The sequence below is a fragment of the Ursus maritimus genome, unplaced genomic scaffold (assembly GCF_017311325.1).
Source record: "Ursus maritimus isolate PB19 unplaced genomic scaffold, ASM1731132v1 scaffold_7, whole genome shotgun sequence".
Classification (NCBI taxonomy): domain Eukaryota; kingdom Metazoa; phylum Chordata; class Mammalia; order Carnivora; family Ursidae; genus Ursus; species Ursus maritimus.
Genome location: NW_024426885.1, coordinates 52600987 through 52619122, shown reverse-complemented (window position 1 = coordinate 52619122; position 18136 = coordinate 52600987). Strand labels below are relative to the sequence as shown.

The 18136-nt window shown below is 40.9% G+C and overlaps 1 protein-coding gene across 2 annotated transcripts in view; it reads left to right on the top strand.

The window, feature by feature from the left end:
- The window catches only part of OIT3 (oncoprotein induced transcript 3), a 32001-nt gene extending 14082 nt beyond the window's left edge, over positions 1-17919 (top strand). For both annotated transcript variants that reach the window (XM_040624534.1, XM_040624535.1), the window contains exons 4-9: positions 2694-2816; positions 6964-7086; positions 8777-8937; positions 10582-10997; positions 15294-15393; positions 17234-17919. In XM_040624534.1, coding sequence (XP_040480468.1) covers positions 2694-2816; positions 6964-7086; positions 8777-8937; positions 10582-10997; positions 15294-15393; positions 17234-17407 — 1097 coding nt within the window. In that variant the 3' untranslated portion in view covers positions 17408-17919. The remainder of the gene's footprint in view (positions 1-2693; positions 2817-6963; positions 7087-8776; positions 8938-10581; positions 10998-15293; positions 15394-17233) is intronic.
- The last annotated feature ends 217 nt before the right edge of the window (positions 17920-18136 follow it).

The following is an 18136-nucleotide window of genomic DNA, read 5'->3' as shown; positions in this document are numbered from 1 at the left end:
GTAGGGGAAGAAAGGGATAAAGAAAGGGGGGGTAATCAGAAGGGGGAATGAAACATGAGAGACTATGGACTATGAGAAACAAACTGAGGGCTACAGAGGGGAGGGGGGTGGGGGAATGGGATAGGCTGGTGATGGGTAGTAAGGAGGGCACATATTGCATGGTGCACTGGGTGTTATACACAACTAATGAATCATCGAGCCTTACATCGGAAACTGGGGATGTACTGTATGGTGACTAACATAATATAATAAAAAATCATTATTAATAAAAAAAAAAAAGAGTCGGACACTCAACCGACTGAGCCACCCAGGCACCCTTCAGCTTTTGTTTTAATATAACTTTTGACTAGGTAAGATAGTTGGGTCCCAAATTAAACAGTGTGAAAGGTATACAATGAAATGTCTAGTTCTCTGTCCTCCGTTTGTTCCATTTCTCCCTTCTCCAACCCCATCTCAGGTAATCTCTTATATTATTTTCTTACGTATGCTTTCAGGGTTTCTTCAGGCAAATATAAAAAATGCAAATATATATGTTTATTTACTGCCCTTTTTTTACACCAAAGTTGCATACCATACGCATCTCTTGCTTAACAGTTTATCTTGGACATCATTGCCTAACAGTGCACAGGGGGAACCCCCGGTTGCTGCCTGAGGCCTGTCTGTCAGTTTCAGGGACGTCATGAATTCCCTTAAATTAAAGGCAAAATTTTGTGATAATGTACATATGTCAGTTTTCCTTAATTTTAAAAAAAAATGTAACTTACTTTTAATTCTTCATTTTAAATTCCATAAATTTTTTCAGTCAGCGAGGAGTAAAGGAAAATAATACAACAGGATTATTGGCCAGGATGATAAAATAATATAACTCATGTGCCCAGATTGAACTATAGTTAGTTTTTTTCTTCCTTTGTCTTTTTAATAAAATTTTGAAAATACAAATAAAGCCATCTCACTCCGTCTCCTTTTTCATTTTCCTATTTCACCCTCCAGGAGTAATCACTGTTTTGAAGTTAGTGTATATTCTTCTGGTCCCTGTTTTTATGCTTTTATTATTTGTGTATGTACCCATAAAAATATAGAGCATTGTTTTTGTTCTTAAAATTAACATTAAAATGATACTCCAAGTGTGAGATTTTCTCTAGAGCATACCCATAAAAGTGGAATGGCTGGGACACAGAGTGTCTAAGGCTGTAAATGACAATGAACTCCCAAATGACAATGGCTTAAATCAGTACAAGTGTATCACTCGCTCACATTAAAAAAAAAAACCACATTGGTCTCGAGGTAAACCGCCCAGGCTCGGGACAGCGTGTGGCCCCATGCAGGAGAGCTGTCAGCACCTCCGTCACCATCCACTTTCCGGGCCGTAGTGGCTCAAACTAAGAGTCTGATCTTACCCACTGTGGTTTCCATTTCTACAAGTTCTATGTCTGTTTGGTTTCAGTTCTGCCTTGTCTTTTTGCTCACTTCTTTTATCTTGGTTACTCTCCTTTCTTTCATCTGTTTAGTAATTTTTAAAATCCTTGCATTATGGATTTTTCAGGATTATTCTCTTATCTCCAGTTCAAAGCTGCCCATTTGTTATCTTGCCAAGTCATTCTCAAAGTGGATCATTTCCTTCTGTGTCGTGTTTTGTGGCAAACCACCTTCTGCTGTAATTGTGTTTCTGTGGAACCACGCTGACCACCTGCTTTGTGGAGGTCTGACTACGGAGTGGTTTTTCCAATGCTTCTGTCAGGTGTCACAGAAGCTTCATCGGTCCAGGCCACATTTTATACCAATTCCTCAGCTTCGAGTTAAGTTCATACTTCAACCATGGCAAGGCCTGACTTGGGGTTTCTGTTGTTTATAAAGGATTTCCTCTCTCCTGGAGCCTCAGAGAGGGCTTGCTTACTGCGTCCGTGGGCCTTGGGGCAAAGTTCTACTCCCCCTTTCATTCTAGGGATATCTTTTCTGGAGTCGTGGATTTAAGCAGGGTTTCGGTTGCAGGTCATCTCCTCTCCTGGGCCCAAGACCATGCCTTCTGTCACCCTATGGGTGTTTAAACCCCAGTACCCCAACCCTAATACATTTGTTCCCAAGCTTCCCTTTCTTTCTCGAAGGAAGGGGATCAACATTTGTTCCCAGCTATGCATTTTTTAATAGCAAGAGTCCATATCCTTCATCATATTTTTAAAAAGATTAGCAATCATGGTTTAAGTACAATGTGGGAACAGTCCAATATTTAAGATAGACTTCAAGGGCAGTTGTTCATGTTATAACAGAAGACTGCCTCACACAAATTTTTTATCAGCCATTTACTTCCATGATGTAAGTTCCTTTGATGTATTTAAAACACCATTTGGTTTGTAAGTCTGTATTTATTCAGCAAATCTTCGGGCACTCACTGTAGAAGGTGATGTTCACCAACACAATAAAATAGGTGAATCCAGGTAACAAAAAAACCTCCATTTCCCCAGTTTTGCTCTTAAAGGGAATTAATTGGCAAACGAGAAGGGCCTTCTGCTCTCGCAGAGGGCGGGTGGACAAATTACTTGGTTGAGGACATCAGGTTGATGGAAGTGATGATAAGGATCATAGCAAAGAAGTTGATGTATCAACAGGCTCTGAAAAGACGGGAAGATTCTGCTAAGGGGCTTGGGATAGGTTGAGTTGCTCAGCAGTGTGTAAGGGGCGTGGTTTCTCTCCTACAGATGAAAATGAATGTGAGCAAAACAATGGTGGCTGCAGTGAGATCTGTGTAAACCTGAAAAATTCGTATCGCTGTGAGTGTGGCGTTGGCCGCGTGCTAAGAAGTGATGGCAAGACGTGTGAAGGTGAGAATGGGCAAGAAGGGATTCAGATCAAGCGCCCACACTAACCCATTGGCTTACTCTTTGACTGATGTTCATGAAACTGTCCCGCGTTAGAAGAGAGTCAAGGTTGGGCTGTGTAAAGAAAAGACCAAAGGGCTTCACCGTCATCGAGGACAGTCATGTTGCAGGCAGAATTCAGGGTTGATTTTATTTTCAAATTTAAAAGGAGGGAGTTGTTGCATTTGCAAGAGGCAGAGAGCCACTTTTTTTTTTTTTTTTTTTTTTTAAGTAAACTCTACCTTCAATGTGCTGTTTGAACTCACAACGCCGAGATCAGCAGTCACAGGCTATCTACAGACTGAGCCAGCCAGGTGCCCCGAGAGCCACAGTTTAATTTGGGAAATAAAAATGGGGTATTATGTGTTTCTCAAACTTTAATGTGCCCATAAATCATCTAGGATCTTTTTAAAATGCAGATGCTGATTCAGTAAGTCTGGGCTCAGGCAAGGACAGTGCATTTCTAAATAACTTCTAGGCGACATCTCTGCTGCAGATCAAGGAGCATCCCTGGAGTAGCAAGATAATAGAGGCGGTAGCATAACAAATGGTTTATAGCAGTGGTTCTCGAACATTCCTACTAAGAAGAATCACCTGGGTGCTTTCACACCTGGCCCTTCCCAGGACTCTCTCCTGGAAACTTTGTTCAGTGGGGTGAGATGGGCCTTAAACTTTGTGTTTTTACCAAATTCCATTAGGTGAGTCTTACCATCTTGGAAGTTTGGGAAACTGGTTCACATGAAGCCATTATATTCCCCCTCTAGGCTTTGCATTTATTGAAGATTGATATACTGTGGGGGAGATAAGTAACGTCCTTTTTTTTTTTTTAAGATTTTATTTATTTATTTATTTTAGAGAGAAAGAGAGCATGAGCAGGGGGAGGAGCAGAGGGGGAGGAAGAGGGAGGGGAATAGAATCTCAGGCAGACTCTGCACTGAGCATGGAGCTCCACACGGGGATCGATCCCAGGACCCTGAGATCACAACCTGAGCTGAAACCAAAAGTCAGGTGCTCAACCCACTGAGTCACCAGGGGCCCCACATTGTCTATTTTTAATAGCAGGAAGGCTAGGTACATTTTATATGATTAAGTAATAAAAAAAATTTGTAATGTATGTGAAATAGTTGAAATTGTATACTGTAACAAGGATATAAAATTTAGATAATGTCCCTTCTGTAAGACACATTTGTCCTTGCAAATTATCACAACTAAAATGTCATCATTTCTACTTAAATAAGTCTGAATCTCATGATGTTGGGAGTTGAGGGACCAAAAGGAAAAAAAAAAACCTCTTTGCAGATTATATAAAGAGATAAATGACTTAATTATTATTTACAGAGGACATATGATTTGTCCCTGAGGCTAATTGAATTTGTAGTATAATACTGCTTATAAGAGTTCACTTTATTCTAGTTATATTCAATATAATGAAATATGACCCCAAAAGGAAAACTTATGGCTAGTTCCCACAACTTATTCCATGCAACAAAGTTTACGTTATTCACTGAAGGACCGTTAGCCAGAATATTAAACTATTGTCCCTCATAATGAGACTAAATGTACTTTAAATTTTATTGAATAAGGGTAATGTCCTGAATCTTTCTTAAATCCTAATTATTTTATGTAATAATCTTTGCATATTTGAATACTAATGAAATGTTTCAAGAGGAACATTTGTAATTATTCATGAACATTTCATTGGAAGTATTACTGTTAATCCTCATATAATTTTAAAACCTAATAATCATGATTGAAAAGTATTTTAACAGAAGATAAAATTTATACACGAGTTATACTTTAGCATTAAATTCATTGAAACCCTTACTTATTTTTAAAGATTTATTTGTTTATTTTAGAGAGAGAGAGACAGAGAGCATGGGGTGGGGGGGGGCAGAGGGAGAGAGAAAATCTCAAGCAGTGTCCCTACGAAGCGAGGAGCCCATGCAGGGCTCCATCTCTCAACCTTGAAATCATGACCTGAGCCAAAATCAAGAGTCAGACATTCAACCGACTGAGCCACTCAGGTGCCCCTGAAACCTTTAAGTTTTATTGATAGTTCAAACATATTTGTTTCTTTGGTTGGTCTGTAAAATAATTATACCTTTTTTTTTAAATAAAAAAATACCTTTTTATTTTTAAGTAATTTTTGTTGTTTTGTTTTATTATGAATGTTCATAGAAGAAAATGTGGAGGAATAAATAAAAGATAACTAAAATGGCCCACAAGCCCACTTGCCAAATGTAGTCAAACATTTTGGAATATCCTCATAAGAGACTTACATCCTTTAAGTCAACTTAGAATTTCAACTTATTTTGTGCTTTGCAGTTTTAGACCTGGAAATATCCTGAGTGAACTTTTACTCCAACCCCTTCCTTTTACAAATATTGAAATTGAGACCCAGAGAAATTAAATGACTTAAGGAAGATAATTCTTGTTGATTGATTTTTCAGATTTATTTATTTATTGTAGAGTACATGCATGAGCAGGGGGAGGGACAGAGGGAGAGCAAGAGAGAGAATCCCAAGCAGACTTCCCACTGAGTGTGGAGCCCTTTGTGGGACTTGATCTTACGACCCTGAGATCACAACCCGAGCTGAAACCAAGAATCAGATGCTCAACAGACTGAGCCACCCAGGTGCCCCAGGAAGATCACTTTTAGAAAAAAAAAAATCCCATTAATGTTGATCTTAACATTTTATAGTATATTTTTATGCTGTCTTCTACATTGTTACATGTCATTTTCAGCTGTTTCAAAAACCCATAGCAATACTTTCATCATTTTTAAGTATCCAGATTTATAAGCAGGTAATAGCCTAAGCTTTCTTAAGTTTTACAAGGATTAATTCACTGTAAATTTACACTCTCTATATGTTTAACAAAAATGGATTCATCCCCAGTTAATTTACTGATGTTCCAAAGAACTTTTTTTTTTTTTTACTATTACTGAACTGAGAATTCTGACTATAACTGGAAATCAGTTTACATCTGTCCCTGAGCATCTGAGATGATTTGAAAGCATTCCCTTTCTTTATCTTACCCCTAGAACAGGGGCGGCAAACTTTTTCTGTGTAGGCCAAACAGTAGATATTTTAGGCTTTCTGTATCATATGGAATCTGTTGAAACTATTCAAATCTGCCGTGTAGTGAGAAAACCCTCAGAGACAATAGGTGAATGAATGGGTGTGGCTGTGTGCCAGGAAAACTTACAGGGACATGTAGCAGGCCAGAGTTTGATGGCCCTTGACCTAGAAGATAGTGTCTAGAGCCCACAAGTTCATTAATTTTTATCTACTATGAAATCAGGTGGTAGTTTCTTTAGTTTTCAATTGAGTCCTTTTTTCTTGTCCATCTGGTGGAGTTTGCTTTTTGAAAATGCAAAACTGTTTACATTTTTTTTTTGGCGGGGCTTGAACTCATGACCCTGAGATCCAGACCGGAGCTGAGATCAAGAGTTGGACATTTAACTGAGTGAGCCACCCAGGTACCCCCCAAAAATGCAAAACTTTTTGAAAGGAAACTGAAAAACTGACTCAAAAGAAGAATGTCACCAAGAGTTTGGCGGAGTAGACCAAGTGTGCCGTCTAGGCCTCATTTCTATAGTGTGCGTCAGCCCAAGACACATATCCCGGTGTTATTATTACTACAGGTTTGAGGAGAGGGTCTGGCGATCCAACCTACTGGCAATAGCCAACTGATCCATCTAATTAGTCTAGTTGCATTTGTATTCTGTCAGTCCCCTTTATATCAGTAATACTCTATAAAATTTCAAAATGGGTGCATTGAATGCTATAGCAATTAAGAAATGACTTTTGGGTATTCCTCCCCAAAACTGTAGCATAACTGTGAGAAAAACCGACAAATCCAGATTGAGGGACATTCTACAAAATGACCAGCTGAAGAGGTTAGAGACTTGGATGTTGTAAGATTGCTCTTTGTAGCTGTCACATTTAATAAACATTTTTTCATAGGTTTCCCTACATGACTGAGTTAGGCCCCAGTGATACTGCGATGAGTTGAGTGTATTCCCTGATGCCAAGTGCCATCCCAAGAACCAGAATCCTCGGGGAAGAGGCCTGCAAGATCATGTCCTTTTCTTCTGGTTTTATTGCAGACATTGAAGGATGTCACAGTAACAACGGTGGCTGCAGCCACCTTTGCCTCGGGTCCGAGAAAGGCTACCAGTGTGAATGTCCCCGGGGCTTGGTGCTGTCTGAGGATAACCACACGTGCCAAGGTAGTACCTGGATGGGCTCAACCTCTGCTCCCCCACCCCGCCCCACAAGCCTCCCCGCCTTCCTCACTGTAGTGTGTCAAAATTCTCATCTATCGAACACCAGCTCCTTCGGCAGTGTGTATCCCTGCATCTTTCCTCTGGGATCGTTCAAAAGAGAAGCTCTCTAAGAAAATATTACCAAAAAGTTAATTTTCCTTTGCTTTTTAAGAAATTGTGGTTAAAAAAACATATAGCAGAAAATTGACCATCTAAGCCAACTTTAAATGTATGTTTGGTAGCGTTACATATATTCACATTGTGATGCGACAGATTTCCAGAACTTTCTTATCTTGTAAAACTGAAACTCTATATCCATGAAACGATAATTCTCCATTCCTCCCTCCCCACGACGCCTTGGCAACCACTATTCTATTTTCTATTTCTATGAAGTAGACTACTTTAGACACCTCATGTAAATGGGGTCATATGGTATTTGTGTTTTTGTGATTGACTTATTTCACTTAGCATGATATCCATCAGGTTCATCCATGTTATAGCGTATGACAAGATTTCCTTCCTTCAAAAGGCTGAATACTATTCCATTGTATTTATATACCACATTTTCTTCAGCCACTCATCCATTGATAGGCACTTGGGTTACTTCTGCGGTTTAGATATTGGGAATAATGCTATGAACATGGGTGTGCAGATATCTCTTTGAGATCCTACTTTCAATTCTTTTGGATGTATACCCAGAAATGGGATTGCTGGATCATATGGTTTCCTTTGCTTTTTACTTGCAATTTTTCCCCCTAATTTCTATTATTAGTAGTATAACTAATAATTAAGTTTGAAGTCTAAGACATTGGTGGAGTTCCTCTCTTTTCTAAGATAATTGGGTGGTGAAACTAAGCTGAAAGCCTTAAGGAACTGATTTTTCTCCTTACAATTACAATATAAGAATCAACAATCCTCTGAGAACTATTTTCTGGAATATGTCCCGAATCTTAACTCATTCATCTAGCAAATATTTAATGAGCACCTACCTTTGATTTCTTTATACTGTGTCATTGTTATGACATATCCTCACATTTTTTCTGACAGTGCCCATAAATATTCCTTTCACGGTACGTGTAGAACCTGGAAAAGTGAGCACAGGAACACTGAAGAAAAGCAATCCTTTTCATATTAAGTTAAAGTGGAATTTATAGTCAGCATTTATGGTTTACTGAACAATGCAAGGACAATTTGGAACTTTTCCCCAAGTACACTAACATTGTTTTTATTACCTCTGTTTTATGAGACATAATTAATGGCAAAGTCAAAGCAGTGCTGTTATGTAATTTAAGCCTACAGTAAAGCAGTACGTTTTCTGTATTGCCAATAAATTGTGGTTGTGCTAAAAGTTAATCCTTCAGGTGTTTCATATGGAACTATGCTATCCATACTTTGAAATAAATGTTGAGTCAAAACTTGAACAGTATTTCCTCATTCAGAGATCAGTGCGTTTGAGGAGCATTTTTTTACCACAACCTGGGGAGTTAGGAGTCCTGGTTTTATTCACCGACTTGTTTTGAGTCTCTTAGATCTCCTTGAGGATGGAACAAAAGCTCAAGTTGTGTGAGGGTAAAATTATTTCTCCTAGAAGCCTTCCTTATCCTTCTCCCAATTCCCATTTCTCGGTTCTAACAGTACTGCCTTTCTGTCACAGTCCCCGTGTTGTGCAAGTCGAATACCATTGAAGTGAGCATCCCCAGGGACCTGGTTGGCGGTCTGGAGCTCTTCCTGACCAACACCTCCTGCCGAGGAGTGTCCAATGGCACCCATGTCAACATCCTCTTCTCCCTCAAGACCTGTGGCACAGTGGTTGATGTAGGTTCTTCCTGAAGGACACTTGGGGGATGACCAAAAACCAGTTATGGGGGAGGTAGTTGACAGAGGCGTAGCTTGTCATAGATGAGATCTTTCCACATGAAAGAATGCAGCGCAAAAACTCATATGCCATTCATTTAACGCATGTATTATGGAACGTCTGCTGTGGTCCAGGCCCTGTGAGCGCAGGGAGGTGAGCAGAATTCTGCTCTTTCTGTTCTTCGGTAGTCCTCTCTCTCCACTACGAGCAGACATTTTCCCGAGTGCACCAGCATCAGCACCAGCACCGGGAGGCTGGTTGCATCTCCTCTGACCGATTCTTTTACTTGAAGAAAGCAACCGATACAGATGAAGGTTCAGGTGTGAGGTAACAGATGAGGTCAGGTGTTGGACCAGATAGAGGGAAAAGGTTCGTACTTTCATGTAGGAATGTGCACCGGAGCCTGAGGGATATATGCAACAAGAGCCTAACTTGGGGAGCACACACGGTAGGATTAGGATGACAACACACCCACAATATAATCAAGAAACAGGGATGCAGAGGACAGGTGCAGTCACAGTCCAGAAAGGGACAACACTGGAGCAGTCAACACAAGTGGACCTTGAACTGGGGTGGAAGCCTGCATGAGGCTTATCCAGACGGAGAGGAAAAGAAAGGCCATTTCGGATGGGAAACAAGGGAGCCAGTGTCGGGGATGGCAATACTTAAAGCTGCTGCTGAGGGAACGGGCAGTGCGGACTGACTGGCAAGGAATGCATATTGGAAAAGGAAACTGGAAAAGTAGGTGGGGGAGGACTGTGCTTCCAAAGATCTGCCTTGTGTGCGAGGGTGAGGCGTTTGGGCTTGATCCCACAGAGTGAGGTTGCAAGCGCTGTCGTGATGAGATCAGAAGTGTAGAGCCCGTTAGAAAAAAAGAGGACCTGGATCCAGGAGATCAGGGCAGAGGTTCTTGCGACCATTTGATTAAACAAACACTGATTTATTGGATCCAACGAAAAGACAACCAGAGAGCTAATTAGACTTGGGGTGAGACCTGGGAGTGATATCTCAGGAGAAAAGGGTCCCAATTCAGGCAAATTGTGTTTGTTGTGTCTGCGGATAATGGAGTGGAAATGCCCTGGGGTGGGTTGGAGTCGCTGGCACCCAGGGGAACAGACGAGGCTGGAGATAAAGAGCTGAAAGTCATCTGCACAAATGCGGGAGCTGCAGTTCTCTGCCTGTGGATGAGTTCAGCACAAGGTCAGGCCGCAGCCTGACCAGCACGTCTAGGATTCCAGAACAAAAAATAATATACTGAAGCCATTCTTTCCTAAAATACCAGAGCTTTGAATTTGCTGATTCTGCATAGTTCAGGTTTAATGAGTAATACTCCAAAGGAACGTGTGGGTTGACCATGAAGTAGTATATAAAACTCTTAACAGTCAGAACATCTTGCTAAAAAGAGAAGAGATTTTTTTAAAAGGCTTCAGGCTTCAGCAACCAAATCTCTAATTGTTTGGATATAAATAGAAGTGTGGAGAATGTTACAGTCAAGAGTGGGATGCGGTGGGGGCTGGGGTGGGAGGGAGGGATAGGGTGAGGTGGGGAACTCTGGAGAAATAGACATACAATCTTTTTCCTCTCCTGGCCCTGGCCTGGCTCAGGTGGTAAATGACAAGATTGTGGCGAGCAACCTTGTGACAGGTCTACCCAAGCAGACCCCAGGGAGCAGCGGGGACATCATCATCCGAACCAGCAAAGTGCTGATCCCAGTGACCTGCGAGTTTCCACGCCTGTACACCATTTCAGAAGGATATGTTCCCCACCTTCGAAATTCCCCACTGGAAATCATGAGCCGCAGTCACGGGATCTTTCCATTCACTCTGGAGATCTTCAAGGACAATGAGTTTGAAGAGCCTTACCGGGAAGCTTTGCCCACGCTCAAGCTTCGAGACTCCCTCTACTTTGGCATTGAGCCTGTGGTGCACGTGAATGGCTTAGAAAGCCTGGTGGAGAGCTGCTTTGCCACCCCCACCTCCAAGATTGACGAGATCTTGAAGTACTACCTCATCCAGGATGGGTAATTATTCTGCTTACACGATTTATTATCCCCAGTTCACATCCGATTTCTAAGTGCACAAGCATACTCAGTCATTTCCTAAAACAACAGGGCACTTTTGTGAGCTCTTAATTGGTTTGAGAAACCGTTTATTGACATGGGAGGTAAAAACTGGTGAAGGAACGGGGAGTGGAGAATGATTCCAAGGGGTCTACCACAGATGACTGACTAGATGCCATTAACCCGGATGGAGGGCTATAAGTAGAAAAGCAGACTTGAGGTAAAATATTGAATATGATAATTCCAAATAATACTATTGAATTGTAAATGCCCGCAGGATACATGGGAAGAGAAGTTCAGTGGGCAGTTGGAAATGTGTATCAGACCCAGGAACAAGGTCAGGACTAGAGATAAAGGACCAAGAATCATCCTTGTTTCTATTTGAAACATAGGATTGATTAACCTGCTCAAAGAGAGGGTAGAGCATGAGTGTTGGCGGTGGGGGGAGGCTGATAAGTACAAGGGGATAAGGAAGAAAAAGCACCAAATGTAGACTCCTCTTTTAGGAAGCTTGGTAGTTAAGGAGAGGGAAGAAATACTTGGAAGGTTTTAGGAGAAAAAAGATCAAGTAAAATTTGGTTTTTGTTTGCTTGTTTTATACAAAAGAGATTTCCTTATTTCCTAAGGATCCCTGGATTGAGAACTGTGTGTGTCTCATGGGACCATTGGAAGCCTAGCAGTTGTCACACCCATTGTTTACAATCCTGGGAAAATTACACACAAACCCCAGACTCACGTAGAATCTTGTCAGTTTCTTCCTTGTTCTCAGTGTCAGGCGGACATAGCTCAGGTAGGGTCAGGACCTGCAGCTCAGTGAAAGGGAGGTGGTCTAATAGGAGCACCACCTGAGCCATGCCCTTTGCTAATTGGCCTCATGGACTCTGAAATGTCTACTTAGTTTTTATCTACTGGATCTCTCACCACAGGCATCCTCCACCTGCTGCTGTCAATCTCTTGCGCAGTGATGTTCAACCTTGAAGTGCACTGGGATCAACCAAGAGGCTTTTGTAGAAGTAGCAGTACCCCCAGACTTGCTCTCTCTGCTCTACTCTGGCCTAATCCTTGCCCTTATCTTTCACCTAGACAGTGAAAACAGCCTTGTGACAGCCCCCTACATTCCAACTCTCAAATCTCAGCTCCAAGAGTCCCTGGGTAGCCAGTCAAAAAGAAAACAAATGTTAAAAGTTAGAAAAAATATATATCTGTATATACAGTCAGATCCTTACTGAAAACCTTTGATGGCTCTTGATTTCCTTTGGTTGGTAAATTTCACCATTTGCCAGCTGGTGGAAAATGTATCATTCTGAGCTGCTTTGGATGGCCAGTAATAGGTCTCATAGGGGTCTGTAGTTCTTTGGATTTCTTGCCGTCTTAAAATTACCTCCACAAAGTTTTAAAGTGAAAAGTAGAAGTGTCATCTTTTATTTCTTTTTTTCACTCACATACCTAATGCTAAGGAGATTAAGATATGGATTTACTGTTAGGGGGGAATAGATTCGGGTTCCTTTTTTTTTTTTTTTTTAACGGCTTCATTGGAATACCATTCTCATACAATGAGTATACACATTGAAAGTCTACAGTTTGGTAAGTTCTGATGTATACATTCATGAAGCCATCACTACAATCAAGATAGGGAACATTTCTCTCATTCCAAGAGTCTTTTCTTCCCCCTGTATTTACTTCTCGCAAAAATACATGTATAATCATAACTCACTGGAAAAACATGTAATCTACCATCTCAGTAAAGCTTGTAAAGTTTATTTATATATTTGTTATTCAGATGCTCAGTTAAGGACTATAAGCTTTTTATTTTAGACCGTTCTAAGAAGCTATGCTTTTTAATTTCCAGCCCTTAGCACATACAAAATAGCTAAAAAAAAAAAAAAAAAAAAAAGCTGCAGGAGAAATTAAAATGCTTAAAAGCCAGAGGCAAGAATTCAAAAACACAGCAGTAGAGGTCTATTTAGTAAACAGGCAAATAGCCCCATCTCTGGCATAATAATGGAGAGTACTGGAATGGTGTCTGTGAGACAATTCCTCGAGATAAAATCCAGCACTGAGCTTGGCTCACCATGCCTCACCCTCTGATCTCTGCCCTCTCCAGTTTCTGCTCGCAGCAAAGGGAACTAAGGGCAATTCTCAGACTCTATGTTTTTTACGCCTTCCTTTGCCGCACCTGCTGTTTCCTCTCCCAGAAATCTCCTTTTCTTCCTGCCTAAGTCTCACTGTTCCTTCAAGATTCAGCAGGATTTCTTTCCTCCATGAGCCTTCCTTGATTCCTTCCAGCCTGAGCTAGAAATTTTCCTTCCTTCTCTTTCTTCCTCAATGCCTAGCCTATAGTAAGGGTCATTAAATAGTTGTCAAGTGAACTATTGAATGAACATTTACTATAATAATCTTTTGAGGCAAGTCCAGAGTCCTAAAATAAATATAATACAGTGTGTTTACATTTATAAATGGTCTGATTATTCATTGTCCTCAGCTTAACATTTTAATCAGGCCATTTTCCCCTGGTATTTAACACAGCTCATTCACCTTGCTCCAGTTTTAGTTGGCGTATGCTGGGAGAATGCAAAGTAACTTAATACAAACCTCAGCAAAGTAGAATGAGAAAGTGAATCTCCAGAAAAAGAAACATATTGAATTCCAAAGTGAAATATTGGACAATATTTTGGAATCGATTATTTTGGATTATCCTATACCATCCTTACTTTCTTTTAACACATGAACTTGGAGTTGATGAATTAGCATGGTCTAATCTTAGCAAACACCAAGTCAAGAGCCAGGATTGGTCCTGGGTCCCATATGTAATATATTACCCTATAACAACTCTTCCTGCCTCATTTTCCCTTTTTAAAGCTAAACAATGGTATTTTTTGGTAAAAATAAATTGAAAATGGTGAGGCCCTTAGGTGAAAAGTGCCATTTTGATATCATGTTACTATTTGTGTCCTAGATACAGACTATAAGGTCCTTGACATCACAGACCAGTTATTCATCTTTATACCCTCTGCAGCTCCCAGCAGAGCATGTTGTGTGGATTAGATATGCGATAGGTGTTTATTATAGAACATAATCAAAAGATGGTATAAATTAACTTTAACCTCAGGAAAATGAAAATGAGTACATAAATACAAGAAATAACAGAAACCGCATTATATATTTAGATTCTCTTCAGTTCAGGGGAATACGGTACTGGGGTATTATAAATCACAGTGCCTTCTTTTTAAACAATTTTACTGGATTTTTTTCAACTGCACTGAAACAGCACTTAGCAATGAACTAGAAAGTGGTCTAAAAGCATGTGAAGAAAAGGATCCAGTTTCATAGACTTTTCTTTCTGGTCCCCACTTTTTTTTTTTTTTTTTCCTGGCCTGGTAGACCAGAACTATTAGGATACCTAATAGGTATCCACCTGATAGTAAAAGGAAAATACACTTTAAAGTTCCTTTAAAATTCAGAGTGGGAAAGATGATACAAGTGTAATCCCTGGCCTATCAGGAGAAAATGTTCATCAAATACTAAACCCTGGTCTCAAAATTGGGAATCAATAAGACTTCTTTTACCCAGCTAACTCTGGGGTGAGCCTAGGCGTTTCACTTTTAAAAAGTGGACATGAGATGAAAACCCAAAAACCCTATCAAACCACTTCCTAGCATTAAATTTGGAAAAAGAGAAAGTACAGCAATTTGGAGGTGCCTGAACTTTCTCAGTAGCACCAGTTATTCTCTCCGGAACTTAAATCTGTATGCAGCTCTGTGATGTGCAAATTGAGGTTTGCTCACCTTTGAACCCCCTCTGGGGGTTAGTGTGTGTTAGGTGTCCAATACATGTTTATGACATCCAGTTAAAATAAAGCCTTCTCAAACCAATTATCAAGTAGTGAATGCAGAATTCCTGTGACGTATTACAGATGAAAATACAGGCTTCCAGAGCGATCTTCATTTCAAAAGGTATCTTTGAAAGAAATGTGGTTGCTGTTGCTAATGCTTCCATACATTGACATATCGAGAGGTCCTCGTGCCCAGTTTGTGCGTACAGAGAATGAGAGAAGGGACAGACAGTATTCATGACCAGGGCTGAAGATGCCTTTGCAGGGAGGGAATTTCATTTTTCCTTCATTCTCAAAAAGTTTGAGTGCAGCCCAGCCTCCTCCACCCAGTCAGCGTCTCTTTGGACCAAACACATTGGACCGGATTGTTTTTCCACCTCTGTTGAAATGATCAAGTCTTACGTGCTCTCCCGTCCTGCTTTCAGCTGTGTTTCAGATGACTCCGTGAAGCAGTACACGTCCCGGGACCACCTAGCAAAGCACTTCCAGGTCCCTGTCTTCAAGTTTGTGGGCAAAGACCACAAGGTGAGCTGAACACCTTTTACCTTGTAACCCACACCATGCCCCCCCCGCCGCCCTCCCACCTCAGCCCCAGACCTGAGCCTCGTTTCTTGGTGAGCCAGTTAGTTGACATTCGCTGTGAGCCTACAGTTAGGATCTGCATTACCTCTATGAAAAACACGGCAGAATTGGCTATCTAGAAGTTTCATACCTTTCATGAATGTCACAATTATCTCCCTCCCTCCCAATAAAACCACTGTTTGTTCAAGGAAAATACTGTATGATCATAATTTTATTTTTTTAAATTTTAAGTTTTATTTTATATAAGTCATTTCTATGCCCAACGTGGGGCTCGAACCCACAACCCTGAGATCAAGACCTGAGCTGAGATCAAAGGTCAGATGCCTAACAGACTGAGCCATTCAGGCACCCCTATATGATAATAATTTTAAACTGCTGTGGGCAGGTATGGTTGAAAAAGCCTGTGTGGTAGTCATATGGCAAAGGATATGGGCAGAAAATTCACAGAAAAGACAAATAGTGAATTGTTCAGTGAAAACAGTACTTAAAATGCCAACTAAAACAATTATAGGGGCGCCTGGGTGGCGCAGTCGTTAACCGTCTGCCTTCGGCTCAGGGCGTGATCCCAGCGTTCTGGGATCGAGCCCCACATCAGGCTCCTCTGCTGGGAGCCTGCTTCTTCCTCTCCCACTCCCCCTGCTTGTGTTCCCTCTCTCACTGGCTGTCTCTCTCTGTCAGATAAATACAATCTTAAAAAAATAAATAAAATAAAACAATTATAAGACACTATTTTATACATATTATATTTATAAAAATTATAAATCACAATGCTTGCAGAGTTATAGGGAGAAGCATACAGTGGCAGTATAAATGGGTATAGTTTCTGGAAAGTTGTCTGGTAATATGTAGTAATAACCATAAAATCATCAGATTCTTTTGTCTAAAAATTCTGACAGTTTCTCAAAAACAAACAACCAAAAAGAAAAACAAGATGTGTTGGATGTTATAGAGCATTGATTGTTACACAGAGAATGAGAAAAAGCCCCCAAACATCGCTACCCTTTGTCAACTAGTGCAATATTAAGCAGTTATTAAAATGAGAAATATAGAAAAAGGAGATAGGAAAAATCATTTGTCATACCAATTTACATGCATATTGAATATGCTACATTTTTTAAAAATACACATCAGAGGTTATAAGAGGCAAAGATAGTCTGTTAAGGTGGAAAATTTTTTGTTTTTTTCAGTAGAGTTGTTGAAACATTTAAACCAAGGGAAGTTTAAGAGATCAACAATCTTTTCTACGCCACATTTAAGTGAATTCATGTCCTTCCCTGCGACATCACTGTTCTCGAACAACTACTAACCGGGAGGGCTAATCCTGGTCTCCCTCCTCAAGCTGGCAGCGTACTTTGGCAGGTAGCTTAGAGGAAGACGCTTGGACAAAGAACTTGTTATTTTACACAGAAGCGTGTGGGCACCGATGTTTTTCCCAGACTGTGATGTGAAGTGCGAGGATGTTAACGTTATTAGGTGTTCCCTTCTCGAAGGTCTCTCCTGTCCCTGTACGAAGGCAGAAGTTATGCTAGATCACCTGTGTGACTCAGTCTGTTTGCCCACCTGACTAATTTACTAATGTCAATCTGGGCAAGTTCTCTAACCTAAGTCTCCGTTTCCTCATCTGTAAAATGGGGATGACAACATCTACCTCAAAGGGTTGCTGTTTAGATGAAATGAGACACTATATATGAAACATCTGGTGTAGTGTCCGGCTTCCGGAAAGGGCCCCACAGGTGGCAGCTGTCATCGCTGTTTTTGTTAATTATCATTATGGTCTTTCCAGGAAGTGTTTCTGCACTGCCAGGTCCTTGTCTGTGGACGGCTGGACGAGCATTCCCGCTGTGCCCAGGGCTGCCACCGGCGGATGCGGCGTGAGGCAGTGGAAGGAGTGGACGTAGCTGGTCCGCGGAGCCAGATGCTGACAGGCGGCCCGATTGGCATTGACCGGGAAGACTAGGACCACCCAACACCCGACTCCTGGCTCCTGGTTCCACCTCTTTGGAACTTCCCCCTCTGAGAGAACATCAGTCAACACCTCAGAACATGGCACTTCTTTAAACCTCATACTGTGGGTTTAGACAGACTCCCAGAACTGATTCATTCTGATTCTGGCCCCTGGGTTGGGAAAGATCACTTCACTGCTGACTGACCTGACCCACGTGGGGCTTCATCCTCCTGACGTTGAAAGCTACACTGTCCCTTCAGAAAGCAGCTCACCCCATTTCCCACATTTCTTTCCTACAATGAAACACCTAGTGTAGGATGCAATAGGACCATTACAGTCAAAAGTTCGGCATGATATTTCAAACTACGAACTTAAATAGTTGCTTGAAATTATGACTTAAATACCCAATGACTCCTTAAATATGTAAATAATAATGATACCCTGAGATTTCAGTTCAACCACAGAATAGTTATAGGGGATTTGGAAGTTCATCAATGTAAGTATGTACTAAAAATACTTTTTGATTTTTCTCTTGCATGATGTTTTCTTTTGATGTTTTTATATTATCTTAAGTGAAATATTTTCAATTAATAACTATTAACAAATTTATTAACATGCAGGGCACCTGGGTGGCACAGTCAGTTAAGTGTCCAACTCTTGGTTTTAGCTCAGGTTGTGATCTCAGAATCGTGAGATCGAGCCCCGAGTCGGGCTCCATTCAACATGGAGTCTGCTTGAGAT